Here is a 20,932-nt window from a genome sequence, read left to right as displayed (position 1 = left end):
TTATTTGATTGCATAGCTGAAGAAAAAAGCTTATTTAGGAAGGATTTATTTTTTTCTTCAGTCAGTAGAGATCTTATTAAGCTTGTTATTAATTTTAATATGGAGTTTAGAATCTGTATTGGGTTTCTATGTTCCCAGATTTTGGGGAATAGAGAAGTAAGAAGTGATGGTTTGGGGTTTTTTTCTCAAGGAAGTAAGGAAGGTCAGAAATATAATGCTTGATTTGTTAATTTTTTTCTCTTAACTGTTGGAATAAGTGATTGCATTGCATCAAAAATTTGGAAAAATGATCACCATACGTTTATAATACCATATATTGTCAATAGTTAGTGTCAGTTTTCATTCAGTCTGTCCAGGAAAAGGCAGCCATGACTGTCCCCATAAAACAGATGAAGAAATTGAACCAAAAAGGTATATAGTTTGTGAATGGAATCCAGCTTTGCTGATTCCTGCCCAGATGCTGCATCTCCTGACTTCTTGGGAAATGTGCAGATGTGTTACATGTTAGTTACTAATTCATGATTAGTGCTTCATTTCAGGGATTCAGTCTTTTAAGAAACACTTTTTGCATCAAACCTACTTTTTTCCATCTTTTGCTGTACTTAGGTGTTAACCTTGCTCTTAACCCAGTTTATAGTCAGGTTTTGCATCAGCCATTCTAAAACTTACTAGTCAAACAAGGCATCTGTCCTTTTGTTCTGGCCAAGTGGATGTCAGAAATGAAATTCCAGAAGAGACTCAAGTACTGTTTGATACCTGTTTAGCAAGGAAACCATTTTGCCATGTCTTAGTATTTTGATCTTCTGTTCAAATCAGAGAACTTGATGATCTTTGGAAGAGTTCAGAGCAATTATGTCTGGGCAACTAGAACAGCTAGATCATTCTTTACAGATGCTGAGCCTTAACAGTTGCAAACCCAACAAGAGAATCTGCTCACTAGATTATGTTGTGTGGAATTGATGCTACTAATAAACTATGATCAGAACGACTTTCCTCAAGAGAAAGCCCACTGACAAATGAATCACAAAGCCAGCTGGGCTGGATCTGACTAGAGAAACTTGTTTGTTAGGTGTTGTTAAGCAAAGAGTCCAGTGATGAATGACTTTCTAGTATCAGTAAGTGATGATCAGGAAGACAGCCAAGATTTTGATGGAACAAGCATAACAGAATTGCTATAACCAAGGAAAGATAGACTTCCTTCTTGTCAACAATAGTAAAGGGTTTAGATCTAGCTAAGGCATGGCCGACTTAACTGTTCTTTTACATTGCTGATGGAGGCACACCATTGTTATGGCATCTTGTAAGGGGTTAAAAGGTTGATTGCTTCTGGTAAAGAGCCATGGAGTTCTGTGGCCTCACACTAACAATTTAAATTGCCCCCATCACATGTCTATGATAGTGTAAGCACAGGCCTCAGTGTGAACTAAGTTAGACAATCCAAGAAGTAAATGTCAGTAAGTCCTGTGTTACTGTGCCATAATAATCAAGCAAATAGAAAACTGGCCCTGCCTACGTTATCTCAAGTTTCTTATCTGTGTTGTGGTCAGTGCCACAGAAATACCTCAAATGCTGCTGACTTCTGTTTCACATCAGGGTCTAATCACATTGTGGTTCAACTGAATTAACAGCTTCTTCTTCACCCCGAAGCTGTGGCTTCTACTTTCAGTTTCCTCCATCCTTTTTCAGCTCTCTTCATTGTATCAGCTTGTCTGAACACATGGCGAGCCATCTTAACCACTAATCTCTCAGAAGAATAATCTGGTTTTTCTCAGTTTCTCTGGGTTTAGTGTTGAAATGGGTCGCTCTGAAATGCTGTGAGGCAAAGCAGAGAATAAGTCATTTAATTTGGCAACTTTTAACAGCAGACATGCACAGTTCTTTCTTTTGTGCTTCAGCTTGAGGCTTTAACTGAAGTTTTTGAATGGTTTGGTGCAGGAAGTTTCAAGCTTATATGTGAAGTTTGCAGAGACTTCAGGCGTTTCGATTTCAGCTTGGTAAAGGCTTGTATCTTTAGAACACCTCTAAAGCTGATTTATGTTTTTGTGGGTAGAGCTGCTTGTAGATCTTTTCACAGCTTTTCCCCATGTAAGCTTGATCTCTCTTTTGACTTCAGTTTCCTTGGGTTCTGAATCAAAGAAAACAATGATTTGCTTTCATCTAGCCCTTAAATGTCAGGCAGACTTGCAGAGCTGTCCTAAATGTCAAAGCGAAGTTGGTGTTTTGTCACGGGCAGCTCTGTCACTTCCCTTCATGCTGGTGCTCACCCTGCAAGACAAGCTCAATCTCATAAGGTTTGTCCGATTTGTATCTGGCACAGACTAGAGACTATGGAAGTCAATAACTGGGGTTGTGTTTTCTGAGGGAGGAGGCTCGAGGAATCAAGTAGTGTCTTCCTTCAGAAAACCCAAGTCGACTGGTCCCAAGTTTCCATTGTAATGTTATGGTAGGATTTCTGCCTAGTCCTAACTGTATCTACTCCCATCTTCGTGCTGGCAAATTCACTTACCTAAAAGTGAAGTCCAGTTGTCTTTTCCAAGTCTCTGAATTCAAGTCCATAGAACTTACAGGCTGTAAATTTCAGTTAGCTCTATTTTATAGACTAAATGCATTACCTGTGCGGGAGCTCTGCTGCAGGGTCTAGCAATCTATTCTTATGTCTCCTTATATCAGTCAGAAATGCTGTTTGACTGAAGATCAGAGAGAAACACGAATAGCTATAGAAACTGATGCTTTCATGTTACTGCTTTTGGCTAGAAAGAGCAGTGATAACAGCATTAAGAAAAGAAAATCATGTTGTAATACACACAGCTGAAGAGCATCAATATTTCCTGTCAATGGACTGTATCAGAAGCTAGCTTTCTACAACACTCCCATTTTCCACTTTCAAACACTTCTTTTCCTGAAGGACTCCTTATCCTTGCACTGAAAGTAACTTAATCCCAAGAGCACACAGAGCTTGCTGTTCAGCCTGATGTGTATTGCCTGTGGTGTTAAGGGCTGGATGTTGGAGCATCTGATTTTATTATGCAGTTCTCTGATACTAAGCTGAATACATTAATATTTTGTTGAATATTTAATTGGCTCAGTGATAGGAGATACCCTGAATGCTTTAACTAAGTAATTAAGTTGCATTTTCCATTGTGCACATTGTGTACAGTTGTGATGTTAATTAGTTTGGTATTACACCCTCAAATATAGTTACTGAACAAATAGTTGTTCTTAGTAATGCATTATGCTTAGTGATAGAGTTCTAAAACTCAATCTAACTATGAACTATTTTGTTCTGTACTTATAGGGACCTGATCTTCATTTGGAGCAAACTGCAGCTTAAATCTAACCCATCAAAACAAGTATTTGTCGACCAGTGTTACCAGCTTTTAAGAATTGCAACCAATGTCAGAGTAATTTTCCCTTTCATGAAAGTCATTAAGGATGAAGTAAGTTTTGATTCTTTGTTTTTACCTTATCCCCCATTCTTTTTTATAGCTCAAGAGGAGTGATGATTATGTTGTGTAATGGCCACTTCTTGTGCAAAGGTAAGAGGGGGTAAGGTGCTTCAGGTGTTAGGCTTACACTGTCCCATACAGACACATGCAACACCTTGCACACAGGTGTGCAAGTTGTTTCCAAATGTGATTTTTATCATTACCCTGACTGCACAAAGCTCCTTTATATTCTGTGCCCTGAGTGAATTATGAACTATTTGGTCACGGGTGCTGCTCTGTGGTTCTAAATGAAATGATTTGTTACTATTCAAGATTTTGATCTCAGTATGTATTCTAAAACACTTGTGGTCAATTGAATAGCTTTTATTTGTATGCTCATCTGAGTGAATATGTATTTTTAATAACCTACTACATATGGAGCATTGTGTGCATTTGTTAATGCACATTTAAATAGAGGTGGGTATTCATTTTTGAACTTCCTGAAACTCTTTTTACATTCATCTGCTGCCTGTTGGGCAGTATGTTTCTGATCATTCATCTGAATGAGAGGGCCTGCAACCTTTAGTGTGGAATAGGGATTATGTTCAGTGAAAGGATAGTCAGTCACTCTGAAGACTCAAGCCATTTAGAATGCTTGGCCATGGGTTGTTAAGCCTTCTGTGGTGGTTATTGTTCAAAATTGAAGGCAATATTATATAGCTTCTATTTTTATGCAGTGCAAGTTAAATGGGTTAGAACAGGGACAAAATACAGAGTTACTGTCCAATTATAGTGTGGAACAGCATAGGCAATGAAGATGTAGACAGGATACTGCTATAACAGTATTATGTGATTTGCTGCAGTCTTGTTTTATATCCCTAAATAATTAACTGTCTTTTAGTAGTGCACATGTCAAAAGCATCCGAAGCTTTGCTGATAGTAACTACGTAGCTTTCAGTGCAAACCAGATGTTATTTTGGGGCATTGTTGTACCTGTATTTTACAGTCTTGTTTGAGCATTATTCTAAAATGTACATGATTTTAGATGAAATATGCTAGCAGGATGCTTTCTGAACTGCTATTTTGAACGTAGATTAATACAAGTACATTGGAAGTTGACATTTGGGCATTGTTTGTACTAGCTCTCTTTTTCCCCCTGTGAGCCTGATTCTTTTGGTTAACTTTTAAGCTGTAGATTTCTGTAAGCCCATAAGGAAAACACCATTATACATACTCTATAATTATGTATACTATGATTTCCTTTCCGCAGGTTGGTGATGATGGTCTTCAGATATGTGTTGAGATATGTGGTTGTGCCCTACAGTTGGACCTCCGTGAAGATCCCACCATGAAAAGTCTTATTTATAAAGCAATTGCTCATTTTCTGCCAAATGACTTAGAGATCCTCCGAATTTGTGCTCTTTCAGTCTTTTTTCTTGAGCGCACCTTGGAATCTTACTACACTGTTGAACATTTATATAAATGTGCAGATGAAGAATACAATGAGTGCACTAGTTCTGTTCAAAACCGTGTCCGTTTTGAACTGCTTCCAATTCTGAAGAAAGGTTTGTTTTTTGATCCCGAGTTTTGGAATTTCTTGATGATCAAGCAGAATTGTTTAGCATTGCTGGGGGATAAAGCCTTCATTAGCTTAAGTGAAAATACACTGGAAAACTCTACTGCAAATACAGAGAAGATAACAGAGTACAGGGCTCTGGGTGACGAGCGTGCCTGTTTAACAGATGTTAGCAATGGTGAGCTTGACCCGGAAGACTTCTCTGAAGCCCAGTCCAAAGGTAATGCCAAAAAGAACGATGAAGCTCTTGAGGCATCTGAAACGTTAGATCAAACTGTACCAAGGCACCGCTGTGTGATATGCAACAAGGAGTTTCTGGGTGGTCACATTGTAAAACACGCACAAGCTCACCAAAAAAAGGGCAGTTTTTCCTGTGTACTTTGCACCAGAAAGTTCAGGCAAAAAGGACTTATGCTGAAGCACTTGAAGAATCACGTCAGGAAGATAGAAAGGCAACATCTTGCTGCAGTTATTGAGGCTGGTCGGCGGGCCTCTGTTCTTAATGAAGTAGAATGTCCTGATGTCACTCCCTCTCTTGAAAATGGGAATTTGGATGGTTCCAAAGATGATGAACCAGAGCCTGCAAGAGCACCAAGTACTGACCAAATGGTCCAAGCGGAGGAGCAGAACACAGAACAGGTATTTGCAGTGGGAAACCATCTAAGTGACCAGGATGATGCTACTGAAAATAGTAGTGACAGCTGTTTTAATAATGTTCCTGATGCTTTAAGTACAGAAAGTTTGCCTGAAGATGATGACAGCTCCAGTAAAGAGTCCCCTGTTCTGCATAAAGTGAATGGAGCCTTTTGTTCTCAAAAAGATGTTGATGCTATGGATGAGGAAGGAAGCTTTAAGTGCCCTGCTAATGGTTGCGCTAGAGCATTTAAAAAGATAAGATTCCTCAATAAACACGCGAGAAAAAGTCATCCAACTGATTTGAAGGTGCAGCAGCATATAATGAAGTGGAATAAAGGAAAATGCCGTTTCTGTCAGAGAAAGTTTGCTGATTCCCAACATTTTATAGACCACCTGAAGAGACACGTGTATCCAAATGTTTACTTTTGTTTACACTTTAACTGTAACCAGAGATTTAAGCTGTCAACTGAGCTTGCGGAGCATACAAAAAGTCACAGCGTTTTTAAAGCGCAGTGTAATTTTGCAGAGTGCTGCGAGCTGTTTGAGGAGCTGCCTTTGCTGTATGAGCATGAGGCTCAGCATTATCTGACTAAAACACCCGAATGCTCTGAAGATGCAAGCGAAAAAGAGTCTTCAGATGATCCTTCGGAGGTTGGTGGTTTCCAAGATGACGATGACTCCGTTAATGAGAAAGAACCTGTGGATTTACCAATTCCAACTTGGAAGTCAAGGAAGGATTCTACAGAACCAAAGACCTACATTCAAAGTGTTGAGAAGAAGGCAAACAATGTAATTCATAATGGAAATGAAAGCTCGTCTGAGGGTGGCACTACAGTTTTAAGTTTGACAGACCAAAAGACATCTGTGTTACAGCCAAATTCTGAAAACTGTAATGCTGTTGGTGACCAACTCGTCAATGGGCACAGTGACGTGGATCAGCCATCATCAAAGTCATCCGAAGTACCTTTGGACAGAGTGGCAGATGAAACAAGGACAGAAAATGGGTCAGTGTTACCAGTGTTACAGAATTGTACTGATACACCACAAAACAATACTGCTGCCTCGCAATTACCTTCTAAACCAAATCCAACAACAGAGAATACTTCGTATGGTGTCATCTTAACAAAGCCGTATGTTAGACCATTGCCTCCAAGTTACCTTGATGAACGCTACATTAGCATGCCAAAACGCAGAAAACTTTTGGCTGATGAAGTAGATGCTTATTCTGAACAAGATAAAATATGTAGCAAATCAACAGAAAGATTTAGATGTGGCAACTGCTTGACCATCTACTGTAATTCAGAAGCACTTGAGGCTCACCTTGCACAAAAGAAGTGTCAGACGCTCTTTGGATTCGATTCAGATGACGAAAGTAAGTCTTCCATTCCTTCTGGGTTGGTTTGCTTGGAGGTAAGATCCCAAGCAGAAAATGGCCTTTGAAAATAGGCCAATTGATGGAATAGATAAGACATAACTTCCAAGCAATTGTAGTATGCCAGAACTTAGACAACTATATAGGAACACTGTGCTAAATTGGAAGTTCAAATTGAACATCCTGTTTAGAATAAGAAAGGAGTAGTGAGAACTGTTTGGCAACTCCAATGGAAAAGGCTTCTTGTAAAACAGAACAGGCTAATTCAGTCTGTCTTTCCTTGTAAGTTTGAAGCTAAACATGTTGAAGACCATAAGCAGTGTTCTACATTAATGGAATGATTTACATGGGTTAGTCTTCATTTTGATCCCAGCACGCTGTTTTCTTTACAGGTGCCTGATTCGATGTTGTGGGAAAATGCATCAAATGAGGAGTGGTGTAAGAAAACACTACATGAAGAAGCATCGGTTCGTTTCCCAGTTGGCCTTAATCATAACGCAGTCTCCAATTACTGAAGCAAAATATGACCTTGATAAAGGCAAAGCACATTTTCTAATCAAAACTCACAGAGGAATAATAGGAGCTCTGCAGGTCTTTAGTCCAGAAAGGTTGCTACAAAATCCCCAAAGTACCAGTTATCCGAAAAGCCACATTCATTCCAAATGTGTGATTGAAGCTTAGTGGCACAGTCTTTTAGCATGAAGGTTTAAGGAAAGCTAAGGCATACAGTTGAGCAGGCAAGGAAAGCAGAGGTGTTAATTGCCTTATGGAAGTAAAACCAGCCCATTCCGAAAGCTGCTTTAGTTGGAAAATGTGTGGTTCAAGGGTATCCATCCACAGAACTGGGAAGGAATTGTTCAAGGAAGTGTTACATGGTATACTATGGATAAGAACTGTGTAGAAGAACCATGCATTCTCTTCTCAAAGTTTGAGTGTGTGATTCCATTACCTGCTCAAAAGTATGGAGCTTACTTAATAAACTTAGAATCCAAAAAGAGGAATGTAGAAAGAAATCTAAGATGGATGGAATGCTCAAATAGCCAATATCTTGAAGTACAGAGTGTGCAAGGAGAAGTCAATTGATGTGATACTAAATGTGAAAGTTGTGCACAGAGGAAATCAGATGCATGCAAGAGAAGCCCTTTGCAAGGCTATGGTAAAGGTATGTGTTAAGAGTGTCTTGTAAAACATCTGTTATAGGTGCAGGAAGACTTAATACAAGCAGTAAATGCACAGATAGTGTGGATGTCAACAGAAGATGGAAACAAATACAGAATGTGAAGGGGGTTAAGTTTGCATTACAGAGTAGGGTTAAACTAACTTCATGCAAATATGGAGGTTCTTCAGCTGTTTGTATGACCCAAAAGAGATGGCTTCCTGTTGTAAAAAGGGCGGTGGGGAAAGGGCAGAGCATATGTCCAGTTGGAAAAGATCAGGAAGAGCCTGTTTCACATGTGATACTGCTTAATGGTGGTAGATTGCAACTCAGTACTGTAACTGATTATTTACTGTGTAGAGGAAGGGAGAAAATGCATACTGACTCAACCTTAAGACATGTTATGACCCTATCTAATAGCATCTCTTGAAAAGGTAGCCTTTCCCAGAAGAAAGTGAAGGAATTAGGCTTAACTTTTAAGCACTTTATCCCAAATTCACTGTTCATAGAAACAATCAGAATGTGAAGATAGGAAATTTGACTCATTCAGCTCTATACGTAACATTGAAATACAGGACGTTTGGAAACCAAAAAGGTGCTGTTGTAGTTGTTGGTCTTTCCACCCCAACCAGAGGTGTGGCAGACACACACGTTGTCTGATTCCTGTGTTGATTTAATTTATCTTACACTGTCTTGCCACCTAAAAAGGTTTCATTTGGGATCCTGTTCTGTGCGGGTAACTGCAAAAATTAATGTGACTGTAGACATGGAAAGCGTAGTGGTAAAACCTGATGTGTGCTGGCAGAGTCATCACAGCCGTGTAGGACAGCCAAAACCAACTATTCCTGCTCAGCTTGTTTGCTTACCAAATAGTTCATCACCAGGCTTGTATGGCATAGTAAGATGATCAACTTGCTGAAATCAACACGTGTAAAACCTAATGAGCAAAAAGCCAAGAGGTACATACAAGATATGCTCATTGTAGCAATGGCTCACACTTGCGAACCTAAGAGTTTCATTGTAAAATAGGCTGTTAAGTAGTTCTGGGATGTAATAGTTCAGTAATGCCTCTGCTAATAATCCTCTGTGAAATTAAACAGATATTTGCATTAATTCTGCTTCCTTTTCCCCTCCTGGCAGGGCAAAAGAATGCAAATTCACAATACTCTTCTGAATTGTAGAACATTCTTGCCTTAACTTTTGAGTTGGATTAACATACAAGGTTACAAAATTATGATCACAGGTATGTGTGCATTGCATTAATACTGATGACTGGCCCACTTTGACATTTGTGTGACATGAGGCACCAAAGAATTATTTTTGCAGTTGCAAAAAACCTGAATTAAATGCATCATTCGTTATATATACATATATGCACACGCTATATATATTTACATGTATAAATACATTAAAAGCTCTTAAAACTTAAAATTAATGGGGACCTTATCATTTAAATGCACTTTCACATTTTTTTTTGCTTCCAATTAATTTTTAAGGACCCAGTTATATTGAATGTTCCCGGGCTCCCCTTTCTTTGCTTAACATTGTTAATTTAGTTAAATTTGCTTAAATATATTTGAAAGGGGAAAAAAAGGTTCATTTTAAAGTATTACAGTTGGAAGAATCTGAAAATGCAGAGAACAGATATTACAAACATGTTTATATAAAGTCTTTTCAATGTACCTTTCATCTTTGGTGCTTTTTTGCCTTTTTCTGGAGCTCCTTGTGTTTGAAGATGCTTTAAGAACATGATTTGAGACTTGTATTTTCTTTAAGTGTGTAGATATATGCATCTATGTACATGCATAAACTGTGACCATAATTTTTTGTACCCGCATTAAACTAATTTTTGTTCAAAGATGCTTTTCTTGGACACCACCATTTGTTTATGCTATGTGTTCAGTATGTATGCTTTGGAGAACTGGAAAACCGAACTCTTCCGTAGGTGGGCATCAGCATCACCTAACACCTATCAGAAATACACTGAATTGACTTCAGGTAGCAAGTGGGTGGTAGCGTTTTTTGGTTTTAGTAATGATCTTTACTTCAAAAGACATTGCATTTCATACAAACTACTCTCTTGATACCTGCTGGAATTCTCAGATAGTTGCAGTATTAAGCAACTTTGATTATGAGCAAAGAGATACTTGTGATGTATGGGTGATAACTGCATGCTTTTTAACAGTTCTTTAGTATGTTGAGTATTACCCTACATTAAGCCTGAAACTTCCAGAGCTGAAAAAGGTTCCAAATCTAAAATAGAAAGGATTTGTTTTACGCAGGCATTAAGCATTGGAAATACTTCTTCAGGATGTCACTTTGATTCAATAAATACAGGAGAACATGTGTAATGTAAGCGTGAAGATCTCTTAAAGCTGCCTCAAGTTACACATGAGCTTAGGAGCTTTGTTGGATCCAAGTCTGTGCATTTCATTGCTGATAACTGTATTCTAATAACATTCCTCCAGGTGGCTGTAACTTGGATTTAGACTTTCCTTTTAAGACTGTCTACTCTAACCCGATCACAGTTCAATGTAAAGGTCATGGAAGCTCTAATTCTCAAAGAGCTGCCGCTTGATAGGCACCTTTCACAACAGAACAGCAGTCCTGAAAATAGCTTGAAAGTGGTCATATCTGTGGGGAAAGGTCACTGGTACTTTGGTTATTTAGCCATATTCATTAAAACTCTACGAATTGTATAGTTTGGATAATTTATAACATTAAACTTTGTGATTTTAATATCACATTTAAGGTTCAGCTGTACTCATTTCTTTTACTGTTTTAACACCAGTGCTATGGACAAAAGACTGAAAGGGGTTGGTAGTGTTACTATTTTCTTAATTTATTTGGTACTGTATAACACCTTTCTGATGAAATGCAATGTATGCATTTCTGGGACTCTTAATTTGTAAACGCTGTTACAGGTTCAGCAAGAAAGGAGATTTGTGCTTCCTTGTTGAATGTTAAATTATTTTCCTTTGCATTTTATATAAGAGTACCAATTAAAACTGAGCCATCAAACTGCAATAAATCAACAGTAGTGTTTCATTTGAAAGACTTTTTTGTACTGTACATAGATTTGTTCAATAAAACATTGTCTTTGTTGTTGATAGAAATTGATTCTGTCTTTTGGGGAACCACTCTGAAAATAACTGCTGTAGTGTTTACAGCTACTGTGTTATGTTTGGTAGATGATTGCTATGCAGCATCTGTGTCAAGCTGCCACATCTTGATGTTCCAGGTGAGCAGGTGTGGGTATTTGCATCTGAATAGACTGAATCTAGTGCAGTGGATTCAAGAATACTCAGGATAGCCAAGGAAATTGAACCAGAACTCTTTGATTTCCTGCTTCTCTCTCCCTGCCTTGCCTCCCTTATTGTTTCCTCTAGCTAATTGACTACTTGCTCTCATAAATTTGGGACCTCTTAGTTCAAGAAGTCCTCAAGAAGGCATAGTATTATTACAGGTAAGGGCTGAAGTGAGAAGCATTCCTGTGCATTATGGAGAGGGATAGCTCTTTCAGTCTTCAGTCTGAGATGCATGAAGAAGAACACACGTGTGGATAACGGCTTCCATCGGGTCCAAACCTTAAGACACCATGCAGTCCAGCCCGCAAGTCTGCTTCTGAGCATCTTCAGAACACTGGCAATTTAAGATGAATTAAGTAGACACATACATTTTGACAGATTTTGGCATTAGTGCATTTACCTCTGGTTTACAAGCATAGAGTTATCGTTTGGATGATGCGCTCCCCCAGTAAAGGCAATCAGCCGGAATGCAGTGGGAAGTGGAAATCTGCTCACCTGGGATCTCTGGGCAGCACAGGCCTGCGAAGATAAACCTGGTGACAAAGTGCTCATCCAATGTATTGTAGCATCTGTATGGAGAGGAGCATAAGGCTGGCAGGGCAGGGGTGGAGGTAGTAGGAGTTGAGAGGAATAAAGCTTGCAAGGAAATCTATGTGCTAGTTAAAGAAATCATCAATGTCCTTTGTACTGACTTGTATGGTATTTACTCCTGGGGACAATAGCTTCAAAATGTGGGGATGCTAGCCACTCCTAAACTGTTGTGTGATGGGCCCAAAAGCCCAATTTAGGGCTGTAGATGAGCCTGGATGCAGCAGTTTTAAGGTACCACTGTTTCTAGTTGTTTGTCTTCTTCCTCCATCATAAAAGTGTTGAGATTCCTCAGTGGGTCTGCATTACAAGTACCAAATGCTGGCCTGAATCTCTCAGGAAGATGTGCTGGCACTAGTAACATAATGCTGAGCTTCGGTTTTTGCACATGATGAGCTTAATGTTTGTTTCTGATGCTGCTGCTACTAGAGATAGTATTCTCTGGTGTGATACGGTTGTGTTCTGTTGCTTTGTTTAGTCCCCTTGATTGAATGCTTGTCATCCAGAGATAAAGACACTGCAACTGCTTTTTAGTTGGCTTCCAAAGGTTCAATACTGTTATCAAAAATGCTGGATTATTTAGTTTTATTACTTACAGTCTCTAAATCCGTAGTATTCTTTGACAGCACTTTCTAAACTGTTTTCTGCCCAAATTTGAATGGTGATTTTTGGTTTTGGGGTAACTTCAAGCTTACCTTTATTTACTAGTTTGTGTGATTTTCACAAGGCCCTTGCTGAAGAAAGTTAAGTTTGGCCATAAGGGTAAGTGTCCGCTTGGCAATGGGTTAGCGTGGCTGGAAAACAGGGCAGGGGAAGTGAGGTGGCCAGTGTTACCCAGCTGGATTGTACTAAACACTGAGCTTTGAACCCAAGGGGAAGTTAAGGTTCCTGGATGAATGAAGCACCTCACAATTAGAAGCAGCTCGATAGACCGAAGAGCTCAATGGGGTGCTTGGAACAGTCCATGTAAGTTTAAGAGAAATGTCAGTTTTGTGGTTGTTGTGTATGCAGATACCTTTGTATGTACTTGAATTTCCTATGTTGAAAAGGTCATATTGGGAACCAGATTTTTGTGATCTGTAGAGTTATGCAAGAAATCATCAATGATGGTAGGTTGGAGGTATAAAATCTGAGTTCAGGGTTATGGAATGTAATTGAGCAGGAGGTACAGTTCAACTGAACATGCTTCCTACTGTAACTAGCTACTGTTGTCCGGTTTTAGAATCAATTCTTTCATGCCATACATGTCATCTATCAGCATAATCAGCATTATTGCAGGCTAACTTACTGGTAAACACAGTGTAGGGTGTTAGTGGTAAAGTGAGTTAATGCAGTGGCCAGTGTCATTTAAATATGTATGTAAATATCCTTAACTTACTATAGTTGATGACTGTGCCCCCCCCATAAAACAACTACTTTTACAGATGACACTACATTTTATATGTCTTTTCTTGCTTTGTAGTCAGTCGTTTCCCATTTATTTTGCTTAGCTTTCAAAGGAAAGGTAAAAAAAGACAGGGATGCAACTAGTGTTTCATGAAATTCATTTATTAATCAAATGAAATTCATTTATTAATCAAATCAGAGCAGTTTTCTGATTTGATGAGAAATAATCTCATGATGAGAGATAAATGAGAAATAAAACTAAATCTGAGGACACTTTCCCCTCACCCCTCCTTTTTTCTCAAGCTTAATTTTGCTCCTGAGTTTCTCTGCCTCTTCCCCACCCTGAGGCACAGGGGGATAGGGTGTGGGGGTTTCAGTCAGTTGATCACACGTTGTCTCTGCTGCTCTTTCCTCCTTAGGAGAGGACTCCTCACAGTCCTCCTCCAGCATGATCACATCCTCCACAGAACACACATCCCGTGGGCTCCGGCTGCGGGCCGGAACCTCAGTGCCAGCCCTTGTTTCCACCCGGCGCCTTCCGCCCGTTGTGCCCCGGGGGTGCACAGGAAACATCCGTTGCTAGGGCCTCACATCAGGATGTGTCGGAGCCGCTTCCCGGTTCCGCTGGGCCGGGCCTGGCAATGGCAGCGCCGGGGCTGAGCGAACGGGAGCAGGCCGGGTGCCGGCAGCTGCTGGAGCTGCTGCACACCGAGGAGCTGCTGGCGCTCACCGACACCGTCACCAACCGCCTGCTGCACCCGGAGAACCGGCAAGGTGCGTGCGGCGTATGCGGGCCGGGGGGATCCACCGTGGTGAGCTATGGGGTTGGGTTGGGTGGGAGGCTGTGCCTGCAGGGGCCGGGGCACGTTGGGCTGCTGGAGGTGACTGTGGGTGAGGAGCTGGGGCTGATGGTGTTCGTAGCGGACTTGACGTTTCCAAACAGCGTGAAAGTGCTTGGGGAATATTAGTACTTTCAGTTGGAAGAAAAGGTTGCATCCTTTTCATTAAGCTGAAGATGATCTTGAGGTCCTTTCCAATCCTAACTATTCTATGAGTCTATAATACCCAGTCAATTCCAAGCAGTCATCGATGCTGGCAGTAGGGCTTAAGATGTAGTAAAGTCTTCAGTAAAAAACAGCGCATGTGCCCAAGTCTTTGTGCTTAATATCATTAGGTCAGGTGTCAGTTTGCAAACAGCCTTTTCCAATCTGCATTTCCTTTAGGCTTGTCTTGTGCTGGGTTAGGAGGTGGACAGGTGTTTAAGAAATGGCATAGTTGTGTTTTAACTGCAAGGGAAGCCACAGCTAACTTAGATTTCTTTTCTTGCAGAAGCCATTCATGCCATTGTGCTTTACAGCCGAAGTGTGGAAGAGCTCTTGAAACGCAAAAAGGTCTATCGAGAAATCATCTTTAAGTACCTGGCAACACAAGGAATTGTAGTGTCTCCTTCCTGTGAGAAACATGTCCTCATCGACCACGTAAAGCAGTACTGGAGCGGGCAGTTAACATCACAGGCTTCAGCATCAGGAGAGAGAACACAAGCAAAGGTGAGTGCTGCTTTCTGAAAGACCTGAGGATGCTTAGCATTGCTTATGCAGCATAACCAGTGCCAGTGGTCTAATATATGTCCAAAATGTGGCTCTTCACCTGGCTTTAGGAAGGTCCTGAGTCTCTTTGCTCTTAGTTTATTTGGGTTTGGTTGTTTTCTTGTTTTAATTACATCATTTAATGGTGTCTGTGCCAAGGCGTCACTTGCAGAGTCTTCAGCTCTGTCTTGCAAAGTATATTAGTACCTTTGAATTCTAATGGGGGGTGGTTTCTCCATGCTTTTAATGTTGAAGTTGTACTGTAAGCTGAAATATAGGGCATTCACAAATAATTCTGTGGATTCAAGGACAACTGAAACAGTGCTAAAGATACAGAAGCCTGCATAGCCCCCTAGCATTATTTTAATGTGGTTGATCATGCTGAACTTTTTGTACAGATCCAGGGTTTCCAGTCATCCTTCAACTATGCCTGGCTCTAGCATTACCATTGGTAGGGCACTTCCCAGAGCAGAGCAAAGAGATGCTGTTGATGATAGATCATAGGGCAAAAACATCTGACAGGCTATGGACTGAAATGTTGCAGGGCTGGAAGGGAGTGGGGAGAAAACTGGCTTTTTGTAGGTGACCTTGATCTACTCCTAGAGACAGTGCAGTGAAAGTAGCACTGTCTGGAGGCTGTTTTCCTTCTTGCCTCATGTAGTTAGAGTGCAGAATGGGTTTTAGCAAGTTTTTATACCTTTGAAATGTACAATTTGTAGCACTGCCAGGTCCATGTGATTTTTTTCCCCTTGATACTAGAAACACTTAATACAGTGCAGCTATTATTGTTTTTGGCAACTGTAAGTTATTTGGAAGTTCAGAACGATGCTCTTTAGCAAATCCTTGTGGTGTAATTAGCTTCCGATGTTTTATTTGGCTTGGATCTTCACCGTGTAGATCTAAATAGCAACCTTTCAAATATTATACTTCAGCGACCTTATGGGCAACAGCCCCACCAGCTGGACTGTTAGAGCTCTGTAGCTGTTGATAACCTACTCCAATGAGCTTTCTCTCTGGGATTACCTGTTGAGAATAACAATGTAGCCGAGAATTGTTTTCAAAACAACTTTTCCTTTGCATGCTTTGGACATAAAATGCTGTTCTTGCAAGGGCACTTCCCAAGTATTACTGTATTACTATTACCATTATGTAATAGCCTAGTTTTATGATTGAAGGTAAGTGAAATAAATTCTCCAAAATAAATAAACCACATTCACAGAGAATGAGAAATTCAGCTGGTTCATTCCTCACAAAACTCTTGCCTTGCCTTGTCTTTCTCTTAATTCCTGTAGCCCTCACCATACTGAAGAAATGGGTATTGTGAACCTGTGTAACAGAATTGGCAATGAATTACAATTTATTGTGAAACAAATAGAGCATTTCCATATACAAGTCTCCAACTTTCCATACTTAATTATTTCATTTTTACTTTAAGCATATTTATTTCAATACTTCCTAGACTTCAGTATTGGCAAACTTGAAATTTGATTTACTTCTAATAGTCTTGCTGTCAAGTTCCAAATACTGAGAATCCCAATGAAGTAACTATGCATTTAGTTCTTGTTCAAAAAACCACATCACCTCAAGTCATGTGTTTTTACATTGAAAAGTTTGGGTTATTTTTCTTAAGGCAAAGTCTTAGCTATTGTAGGAGAAAGCAGAAAATAAACCAACTACATATGTACACATTACATAGGCTCACAGGACTGTTGTTGAGCATTCAGTTTTTGCCTTTTACAGTGATGCTTTCCTTAGAAAGAAGTGGCCTCTAAACCAGATGCTTTTATAATCAACTTAAAAACCTATCCTAAATATCTAATTGCTAAGCCATTTTGTTTCCTAACTATTTGTGCTTAACTTTTGCTATTTTACACATAGTTATAGACACACCAAGAATTCAACTGCAGGGAATAGTTTTGGTGTGTTTTTTTGTTCAGCTTGTCTTGTAATAGTGTCCAAAAAACTATTGTGAACTTTATTGGAGTGCATATCTAGTGATACAACACTTGGAGTGGTTGGTCACTCTCTTCTGATACGTTTTTAACTGCATAACCATTGGTTGTGCACCGATACTTGCTTTTACCACTTACTGTGAATTTGGCTTCAAAACTGAAACCCACCACTCTCTTGTCTGTCTCAGCAACCCACTATTTAATATTATTCTGAAGTATTTATCATCCCCCTGCATCTTAGATATTTATTAAGAGTGTGTGTGTGTCATTTTCTGTAAAATAAGGGAAAAAAGGGCACAAGTGGCTTGTCCATGACCTATGGGGAACTAGTGGAAGATATGTTTTGAGTAGCCATGCTTATTTTTCCACTGGCCCATCTTTCTCTATGGCTTCTAGACAAGACAAGAACCTTTGAGTGAGCCTTTGCAAATTACTCTTTGAAGGTCTGGCCATCTGCTAGGATGCTTACCTCGTCCCCACTACTTAAAAATACTTTCTCAACAGATTCAGTGTTGAGCAAAGGGGTTTATGACAGTTTTCAAGGATAGATTTTCTGACAGGCTGAATGGAGGTACGTTTATTCCCAGAGTTCGCCTGTGCTGCTGTGTGATAATCCCACAGCCCTTCTATCCCAGTGTCATATTGTCTCAGTCTGTACAACAAGTGATCAGTTGTACAATTAGAAAGTAACTGAGATACCCCATGACTTCTGTCTGTTTTGGAGCAGCAAACGTAGCGTTAAGTTAGGTTCTGCTTTGGTTTGGGCTCTTTTCCTGTTAGAAATATGATCAAGACTACAAACATCACTCGTGAATGTGACCAAGCATCTTTCACATGATTTTTGACAGTTTTGCTGCCAAACAAGGTTAGATTCATGTGTCATTCATCAGTCATCTGATGGAGAAAATATTCTAGAATACATTAATTTTTTTGACTTTCAGTCCTTTCTGGATTAATCATGCATTTTGTTAGTGTGTTCCACTGACATAGGTAAAATACCCCCCATACATCAGAAGTATTAGGTCAGCTTCAGGTATTTGGATGTGCATATTCAAAAGGGGACTTCTCAATCAGTACTATTTAATTTGTCAGCTATATGAAGATGCCAAAACCAACAGAATTTACCAAATTAAAAGATACCAAAAAGAAGCTATTTAAGGCAACATGGAACAGGAAAAATACAATGACATAATGACTTATTTATAAGCATGTTTTAGTAGCCATGCCTGAATATGAGATTAGCCTTTCAGATTGGGTCTTTATCCTTCTTATTTTTCTGTCACCTTCCTTTGGAAACATGAAGGCCAGTGAGAAGTTATTAACCCAGGAACTTCTTACTCAGCAGCAATTTTGTCTCTGTGTGCGAATCCTGGTGTCACACAAGTTGTTCAAAAATCCTTCCTCTGCCTTTTTACTGTAGGAGCAGGGTTTTCCCCTTTGTTTATGAATTGAAGACCACGACAAAGCGAAAGGACTATGGTAACTATAAATCAAAACGCCTGCTCTGATTGTCTAGACAGGATAGTTGTGATCTTATAAGTAAGGTTTTGCTTTGCTGTTTCGCTTCAGGCACTCTGTCTCAGAACACTTGAGTCTTAGAATGTAAAAGTAAGTATTTATGTGATTTTGCTGTTCTAAGTAGTAATCTCATGTTAAAGCTAAATAGTTCTAAGAAAAGACATGTGCTTGATTGCAGAGTGATGAAGACAGCCATAAATCACAGCAAGATGATATCCATAATCTAGGAGAAGAATTCTGTCAGTGGTTCTTTGAACTCCTGAATTCTCAACACCCCTTGGGAGTAAAATCTGAAGAAGCATGGGGACCCCAGCATTTTTGGGATGATGCCAAAATGAAGTTCTCCTATAACACCTTAGAAAAGAACATGGAAGAATATGTTGGTGCAGAAATGGTGAGCCTTCGTCTGCTCTCCTTGGTTAAAGAAGAATATCTTCTGTTCAACCCAAATTTGCATGCCAACGGACTGAAATGTGCCATGTCTCCACATGGGTTAGTGCTGGTGGCGGTGGCTGGCACAGTACATAGAGACAACTCGTGTTTGGGTATCTTTGAACAAATTTTTGGACTCATTAGCTGTCCCATTAGGGAAAACACCTGGAAAATTAAAGTTATGAGTCTTAAAATAGTTGGACAGAACGCTCTGGAGCCTGGGATGCCAATTGAGAAACCCTCCATAAAATACGAGTCAAACCAACTGCAGGAGTTGTATGATGGGAAAGAACTGATTGTGTTTGAGCCTCAGAAGTTCTGAGCAGTTTTGCCTCAACTGAGTGACTGGGTGAGGGAGGAGTGGTTGCAGCCATGCGATGCTGTCTCTTTTGAGTCCAGATTGCTGGGTGACAAACAGATACAATCTGAAGTCTGTATACAGATGATGCTTTTGGGCATCTTTCCATGAGCTAACAAATGCTGCAGACTGTTACTTTAGATTTTGTACTGTAGTTAGGAACAGAGTTTGCTTATTCTTGATTACAAAATGTAGTTATATTTAAATGTGGGTTGGCAGCAGTATGTAATGAACTACATGACTTGGGGTTCACAAGCTTTAGGTTGCTTCTTTTCAGGTCACCAGTTAAAACTCTTACCTGAATTGTAACAGGAAGTCGTTGTGTCTGGCTTATTGAAATTGGAATCGGGGAGTGTCTATATGGACATCTGAGTCCCAAGAAATCCATGTGCGCTTTAGGGGGGGGTTGTTGAGAACAGATAAAAGTGTGTGAATGGAGATTGCTGCATTTGTGTTCTAAATGTGGTTCTGTCTCAGAAAACCAGAAATACCTTAATGGGATACTGCAAGGAAAGTTGGTGGGTTTTTTCTTTGCATTCATTGCTTCCTTTCAGTTTACCTTATGGCTCCAACTTTGTACTGAATACAGACCAACTCTGTTATTCTGTCTGACCCCGAGCAGACAAACTTGAGACGGTTGTTGTCCTTGCATCCATTTCTAGCACTGATTTGCTTAGATGAAGTAGCTGATTTCATGACTTAAAGCAGCACTGTATGAACCAAGTGTGTTGATAATTATTTTGTATATGTTTCCAACAGAGATTTTAATATAATAGCTGTGATTTTTTTTGTATGTTTTCTCAAAATAAGAATTTTCTTTGCTCAGAAAAGCTTTATTATGTTGTCTAGAGATCAGTTTGTTAACACTGGGCTGTTACAATGAGAGGCCATATAAATAATCCTCTTACTAGTTAATAATTGAAATTGTTGCCATTGTAGAACTTTCATGTGTTACTTTTTTATTTGTAAGGGATTAGAGATAAAACGAGATGAAACTTCTTTTTCCACAGCTTGCTTGAATTGTCTGTGAGTTTTGTTTCATAGCTTCACCCATCCAAGTTGTGAGAATGGAAGCATTCCCTGTAACATATCAGAACCAAAGGAACTCTTCCCATGTTTATCAAAGAGTGGTGGTAAAAGTACTTGTGGGTGAAGGGAAACAGGAAGATTCAGATATGCATTGTGGTAAATAAACTGGCTGGTACCTTGTGAACTTGGCCTTACTCCTTCAGTTCTTCTACACAAAATCTGCAGGAAAATACTGCATTGTCACAGCATTGTGACCTCTGTGTAAGTCCCTGTTCCGCTGCGGAGTGGAGTAGGTGTTGTATGATGTCCTGATGACCTTTTGGTGCAGTTACTGCTCTTGAATACTTGATCAGGCTGTTAAGAATCCCAGAATCCCAAGGGTTGGAAGGGACTTCGAAAGATCATCTAGTCCAACCCCCCTGCAAGAGCAGGGTAACCTAGAGTACATCACACAGGAACTTGTCCAGGTGAGCCTTGAATATCTCCAGCGTAGGAGACTCCACAACCTCCCTGGGCAACCTGTTCCAGTGCTCTGTCACTCTTGCAGTAAAGAAGTTCTTCCTGATGTTAACATGGAACCTCCTATGCTCCAGTTTACACCCATTGCCCC

The 20,932-nt window shown here is 39.9% G+C and overlaps 2 protein-coding genes across 2 annotated transcripts in view; both read left to right on the top strand.

Moving 5' to 3' along the window:
- The window catches only part of ZNF654 (zinc finger protein 654), a 34,567-nt gene extending 23,306 nt beyond the window's left edge, over positions 1-11,261 (top strand). The window contains exons 7-9 of the mRNA XM_034060050.1: positions 3,296-3,437; positions 4,696-7,009; positions 7,402-11,261. Of these exons, the coding sequence (XP_033915941.1) occupies positions 3,296-3,437; positions 4,696-7,009; positions 7,402-7,409 (2,464 nt within the window). The 3' untranslated portion in view covers positions 7,410-11,261. The remainder of the gene's footprint in view (positions 1-3,295; positions 3,438-4,695; positions 7,010-7,401) is intronic.
- Positions 11,262-14,016: 2,755 nt separating this feature from the next.
- Positions 14,017-20,506, top strand: C2H3orf38 (chromosome 2 C3orf38 homolog). The gene is made up of 3 exons (XM_005152023.3): positions 14,017-14,221; positions 14,777-14,994; positions 18,682-20,506. Exons 1-3 carry the CDS (start codon positions 14,089-14,091, stop codon positions 19,255-19,257), a joined length of 927 nt encoding a protein of 308 aa, XP_005152080.2. The 5' UTR covers positions 14,017-14,088; the 3' UTR covers positions 19,258-20,506.
- The last annotated feature ends 426 nt before the right edge of the window (positions 20,507-20,932 follow it).

The sequence above is a fragment of the Melopsittacus undulatus genome, chromosome 2, assembly GCF_012275295.1.
Source record: "Melopsittacus undulatus isolate bMelUnd1 chromosome 2, bMelUnd1.mat.Z, whole genome shotgun sequence".
Taxonomy (NCBI): domain Eukaryota; kingdom Metazoa; phylum Chordata; class Aves; order Psittaciformes; family Psittaculidae; genus Melopsittacus; species Melopsittacus undulatus.
The sequence above is the reverse complement of the archived record's forward strand: the minus strand, read 5'-3'. Positions and strand labels throughout refer to the sequence as shown.

Coding starts and splice junctions, on each gene's coding strand:
- C2H3orf38 (XM_005152023.3), top strand. CDS start 14,089: ATGGCAGCGCCGGGGCTGAGCGAACGGGAGCAGGCCGGGTGCCGGCAG. Junction 14,222..14,776: donor GCACCCGGAGAACCGGCAAG/GTGCGTGCGGCG, acceptor CTTTTCTTGCAG/AAGCCATTCATGCCATTGTG. Junction 14,995..18,681: donor GAGAGAGAACACAAGCAAAG/GTGAGTGCTGCT, acceptor GCTTGATTGCAG/AGTGATGAAGACAGCCATAA.